At 54.3% G+C, this 5,848-nt stretch overlaps 1 protein-coding gene across 1 annotated transcript; it reads left to right on the top strand.

Annotated features, from left to right (window-relative positions):
- The first annotated feature begins 256 nt into the window (after positions 1-256).
- Positions 257-3,562, top strand: ACTB (actin beta). The gene is made up of 5 exons (XM_009645909.2): positions 257-405; positions 734-973; positions 1,494-1,932; positions 2,267-2,448; positions 2,823-3,562. Exons 1-5 carry the CDS (start codon positions 283-285, stop codon positions 2,964-2,966), a joined length of 1,128 nt encoding a protein of 375 aa, XP_009644204.2. The 5' UTR covers positions 257-282; the 3' UTR covers positions 2,967-3,562.
- Positions 3,563-5,848: the final 2,286 nt, after the last annotated feature.

Below are 5,848 nucleotides of genomic sequence, written 5' to 3'. Positions count from 1 at the left end.
CGCGGCGCGCTCCATCCATTGCCTTTTATGGTAATAATGCGAGCGGGCGCGGGGACTTCCTTTGTCCCAAATCCCTGCGAGCGCCGCAATCTGGAAGGCGCCGCCCCCTCTAGCGGGCGCCGGGCGAAGCGGTGCGGTGCCGGCAGGAAGGAAATGGGTGGGGAAGGCCTTGGCGGCGGCGCCTTCCCTTCCCTGCTCGCCGCTGCGGGGACCGGGCTGGGTGGCCGGTGCGTGACGGGTGATGCTCACCCCTCTCTCTCTCCTCTCCTCCCGCAGCCAGCCATGGATGACGATATTGCCGCGCTCGTTGTTGACAATGGTTCCGGTATGTGCAAGGCCGGTTTCGCCGGGGATGATGCCCCCCGTGCTGTCTTCCCATCCATCGTGGGTCGCCCCAGACATCAGGTAGGTGGCTGGGGTGCCTGTTACCGGACAAAAGAGAAGAGCTTTTGGTGGAAGTGTTTCCCCTAGAGGCATTGAGCTTCAATAAGCCTTTTTATTTGGCTTGATAACACGAGAGGCTTCTGCGCTGCCACACCACCGGTGGGGAATACAGCCCTCCGCAGAGCTTTTGTGCAGTGTGTGTTGGAGCAGTTGGCCGAATGCCTTCTCTTGATAGAGTGGGGACAGCAGAGGGACAGTAACTGGAGACCTGGCTTTCGGAAAAGCAGGTTATCCACCCAGTGGGGCTTGCCCTTCAGTTGTGCTTACCGCTTTTTCCTCTGTTGCGCAGGGTGTGATGGTTGGTATGGGCCAGAAAGACAGCTATGTTGGTGATGAAGCCCAGAGCAAAAGAGGTATCCTGACCCTGAAGTACCCCATTGAACACGGTATTGTCACCAACTGGGATGACATGGAGAAGATCTGGCACCACACTTTCTACAATGAGCTGAGAGTAGCCCCTGAGGAGCACCCTGTGCTGCTCACAGAGGCTCCCCTGAACCCCAAAGCCAACAGAGAGAAGATGACACAGGTGTGTAAAACTGGAGCTTGGAGCTACAGCAGATGTTGCTGCAGGCCAGCTCTCCTCTTCCATGTTGTCCTCTCTCCTCCTTCACCACTCTTCTCCCTTTTTGCCATCTTTACAGGGTTTTCCTTTCCTGACCTGAGTCTGCTCTTTGCTGGACCTTGACAGGTTTTGTTTGCTCTTCTAAGCTGGCTTTCTCTGAACTAGCAGCTTGTCTAACTGCTGTTCCTGACTAGACACACTAATCAATTTACCAGCCTTGAGTGACTGTACTGTAGTTTACTTGGCATTTGTTTTATTCCTTGCTGTGACACATTGGATGGGTCTGTTGTGGTGGTGTCCCTGCTCAGGCTCTGACCTGGCAGGTGGGGGTGGAGACCACAGGCAAGATAAGCATGGACTTCAATGGGGAGAGAAGTCCCTTAGCAAGGGGCAAAAGTAAAACCACTTGCATGGACTCAGTGTAGACCTGTAACAAGAACACTGGTTTCTGCTGCTGACTCAACACTTTCTTTTCTCTCCCTAGATCATGTTTGAGACCTTCAACACCCCAGCCATGTATGTAGCCATCCAGGCTGTGTTGTCCCTGTATGCCTCTGGTCGTACCACTGGTATTGTGATGGACTCTGGTGATGGTGTTACCCACACTGTGCCCATCTACGAAGGTTATGCCCTCCCCCATGCCATCCTCCGTCTGGATCTGGCTGGCCGTGACCTGACGGACTACCTCATGAAGATCCTGACAGAGAGAGGCTACAGCTTCACCACCACAGCTGAGAGAGAAATTGTGCGTGACATCAAGGAGAAGCTGTGCTATGTTGCCCTGGATTTTGAGCAGGAGATGGCCACAGCTGCCTCTAGCTCTTCCCTGGAGAAGAGCTATGAACTCCCTGATGGCCAGGTCATCACCATTGGCAATGAGAGGTTCAGGTGCCCTGAGGCCCTCTTCCAGCCATCTTTCCTGGGTAAGTCCAACTCTTCTAGAATACCCTGTGCCTCTCAATGTTCCTTTCAGTAAAGGGTGACCTGGAGGCCATGGCAGCCAGTTACCATATTATTGCTGGTCCACAGCAAGACCTGTACTGTCCTACCAGTTAGCCTCAATATCTGTGCAGCCTAAAGCTGTTTGTTTGAGGAACTTGGGACAGCAGAAGAGGAGGTTGAGCCTGTTAGAGCCATGGCTTTGTAGTGCCTTCCCACTGAAGGGGCTGCTGGTCTCCTAGTTGCCCATAGTAGCTCCTTGGGCTTCCTTGGCTGTGTCTGAGCCCTTGTTGACTTGAGACTGCTTCTTCCTCACAGGTATGGAGTCCTGTGGTATCCATGAAACTACCTTCAACTCCATCATGAAGTGCGATGTGGATATCCGTAAGGACCTGTATGCCAACACAGTGCTGTCTGGTGGTACCACAATGTACCCTGGCATTGCTGACAGGATGCAGAAGGAGATCACAGCTCTGGCACCCAGCACAATGAAAATCAAGGTAGGATGGAGTCAGGAGAACCTCTTGGCACCCTTGTTCACGCTGACATGCAGAGTGGGTGGAGGGGGGTAAGCTAAACTCCTCCTCGAAAAGATGGAGACCATACTTCTGTGTCTACAGCCTTCATGGCCTTGCTCTGGACAAGATGGCATCCACCCAACCATCCGAATAATGGGATTAGTGTAAATACTGGCTGCAAAGGGGGGAGGAGGGAGGTGGGTGTGTGAGAGGTGGTGTCTGAAGCTTGTTTGGACTTGACGATGGCTTGGCCAAGGCTAGATAGGGACTTGGGCAGCTGTGCCTTGCAGGGCCGTGTGTGGGCAGTGAGCATAGTATGGTGCTGTGCATCTGACCGATTCCTCCTCTTCCTGCAGATCATTGCCCCACCTGAGCGCAAGTACTCTGTCTGGATCGGAGGCTCCATCCTGGCCTCCCTGTCCACCTTCCAGCAGATGTGGATCAGCAAGCAGGAGTACGATGAATCCGGACCCTCCATTGTCCACCGCAAATGCTTCTAAACCGGACTGTTACCAACACCCACACCCTTGTGATGAAATGAAACCCATAAACGCGCATAAAACAAGAAGAGATTGGCATGGCTTTATTTGTTTTTTTTTTGGCGCTTGACTCAGGATTAAAAAACTGGAATGGTGAAGGTGTCAGCAGCAGTCTTAAAATGAAACATGTTGGAGTGAACGCCCCCAAAGTTCTACAATGCGTCTGAGGACTTTGATTGTACATTTGTTTCTTTTTTAATAGTCATTCCAAATATTGTTATAATGCATTGTTACAGGAAGTTACTCGCCTCTGTGAAGGCAGCAGCCCAGCTCGGAGGGAGCCGATGCCAGTTACTGGTGTTAGGTTATTGCTTGTCTGTAAATTATGTAACCCAACAAGTGTCTTTTTGTATCTTTCCGCCTTAAAAACAAAACACACTTGATCCTTTTTTCTCTTTGATTTGTCAAGGAAGCGGGCTGTGGTCCCCAGAGATAGATGTGAATGAAGGCTTTACAGTCCCCCACAGGGTCTAGAAGTGGTGCCAGTATGTGGGGGAGGGAGGGGCTACCTGTACACTGACGTAAGACCAGTTCAAATAAAAGTGCACACCATAGAGGCTTGACTGGTGTTGATTGTTCATTTTCTTTCTTCCCTGCCACTTCTTGACAGTTACTACGTGCTCTGATCTGGCCTTGCCAGGCTGCGTGGGTTGGCTATCTGGCAGGGGGTGGGTGCTGGTGCTGCAGGCTGTCTGGTGCGCAAGCCGGATGGCTGGTGGCGAGGCAGGGGGGAAGAGCTGAGCCAGCCAAGGCCACAGGGCTCTGAGGGCTGCCCTGGGCTGCAGAGCTCTTGGTGCTGCCTGTGTGTGCAATGGGGAGCTGCTGGAGGAGCTGGGATTAGTGGGGATCCAACTGCACCCTCTGAAATGCCACCTTGTGTGTCTTGGTGCAGGGTGAGTAGCTTTGGCCTGATGAAAGCCAGGGGGGTGGTAGTGGTGCTGTAAGCATGCTGAAGCAGCTGGCTTCTCCCTTAGCTAAGGCTCCTCTGCCTAGCCTGCAGCCCCCCCGGGGGCAGGGTTCCCTCTTCTCCCTGCACCAGGTTTTGCCTGTCCTGCTCCTGGTTTGGCCTGGGAGTCTGCTGGGTGGAGCAGCTTTCAGAAGCAAGCAAGAGAAAAAGTCCTGTGAAGTGGAAAAAACTGCAGCGAGAGCAGGGCTGCTGGGCTGTCACACCTGGCTGGGCAGGGGTGGTGCTGGGAAAAGGGTGTGGGGAGGGAGGAAGCTCTTGCTGGGCGAGCGACGCCTACAGCTCCAGGACTTGCTGTGGGCAGCGCAGGTTCCTGCCTCTAGCCCAGCCTCTGCCAGGAAGGAGGTTTGCATGGCTTCTTGGCTCTGTCCCCGTCCTCTGGGATTCTGAACCTTCTGCGAAGCTTCCGCCTTGTTCAATGGATCAAGTTCTCATGAAAAGGAGCAGCCACGGCAGGGAGCCTCATGAAGCTGTGTGGGCAGCTGAGACCCTGTTGGGCACAGAGAAACCTGTGAGACCTGGGAGTTGGAGCCACTGCTGTGGAAGGAAGGAGACCGAGAGGACCAGGGAGAGCAAAGCCAGGTTATGCTGCTTATTGCCAACTCAGAGCAGACCTTGGAGCCTCGCTCACAGGCGCGCTGGCTCCTCCAACCTGCCTGTCTTTGAAGAGCAAATGGCCGTGATTGTGTCATGCTCGCAGCAGATGAAAGGCAGGGAACAGGCTCCCTTGGCTCTTTAATCCTCTGCCTGGCCAGATCCTGCTCCGGCATCACGCTGTGCTCAGGGTGGACCTGCTGGTTTCTGCCCTTCAACTCCCCAGCCTCCCTCCCGGCTGCCCCAGGTGCAGTAGGAGCCTGGCAGGGCTGAGGGCTGTAGGTGCAGACATTGGGCTGGGCAGATGAGTTACTGGAAGCACCAGTTTGCAACAGGGGAGGTGAAACAGGTTGGAGCAAAGTCCAAACTGGGTTTATAACCTGAGGTCTTGGGGAAATGGGGTGAGGAGGAGGCAGTGGCAGTTCCTGGGGAAGGAGCTGGTGTGAGCAGGGCTGGAAAAAGGCCAGGAGGTGAGAAGAGATGATGGCAGTAGGGAAACGGGGTGCCTTTCCTCAGCCCTCCCTGAAATGGTCCCTGATAGCCGTGGAAAAACGTGTTGAGACACAAAGAACAAAAAAGATGATGGTGGCAGTGAGGGGGAAACCACAGAGCAGCAAAACGCCGTGGGCTGAGAGCAGCTCCGGTGGGGAGAGGTGTGGGCACAGGGAGAGGGCGCGCAATGGGCTGGTGCAGAGCCGCTGGGTGCAGGGGAGCCAGGCTGATTTTCACGCTCCGGAGCGCAGCAGGCGAGGCTTTCTGTTAGTTTCTGCCTTTGCAGGGCATTTTTTTTTCTTTTCTTCCTATTCCACTTGCTGATCCAGGCAACCAACACCCCCAATAAAACAAGGCTGAGCCTTTCACGGCCCTTCACCATGCCTCTCCGGCATGAGGCCGCAGCAAGCACAGCTATTCTGCAGGCTGCTCCAGCAAGGCTTGGTTTATTCCTCCTCTGGGCCATTACATGCTGGAGAAAAGAATGTGGTGCCGGGCAGGGAAGCCTGCGAGCATTACTCACTGCTCCCGACTCCGGCGAGCAGGGGGGAGCCCGGGGTGGTTTCCTCTCAGGAACACCAGGCGCTGGAAGAGGGGGGATTTTATTTTTTTTTAACCACAGTTTCTCTGTCATCGTGTTTTGGAGAGCTCGGTTCACCCCTTGCTGTTTCACAGAGGTGGGGAAATGCCGAGGGGCCTGTCACAGGAAGAGCAGCAGAGGAGTTGGCTTAGCCATGTCCTGGCTCTTGAAACCACCAGCCATGGGCAAGACTCTAAAGAGAAGATGTGTAGG

This window comes from Egretta garzetta, unplaced genomic scaffold (genome assembly GCF_000687185.1).
Source record: "Egretta garzetta isolate BGI_Z169 unplaced genomic scaffold, ASM68718v1 scaffold299, whole genome shotgun sequence".
Taxonomy (NCBI): Eukaryota; Metazoa; Chordata; class Aves; order Pelecaniformes; family Ardeidae; genus Egretta; species Egretta garzetta.
The sequence above is the reverse complement of the archived record's forward strand: the minus strand, read 5'-3'. Positions and strand labels throughout refer to the sequence as shown.

Bases quoted from the DNA above. Each gene is read 5' to 3' on its own strand.
- ACTB (XM_009645909.2), top strand. From the start codon at position 283: ATGGATGACGATATTGCCGCGCTCGTTGTTGACAATGGTTCCGGTATG. The intron at 1,933-2,266 runs GTAAGTCCAACT...TCTTCCTCACAG, and splicing joins CTTCCAGCCATCTTTCCTGG to GTATGGAGTCCTGTGGTATC. The intron at 2,449-2,822 runs GTAGGATGGAGT...CTCTTCCTGCAG, and splicing joins CCAGCACAATGAAAATCAAG to ATCATTGCCCCACCTGAGCG.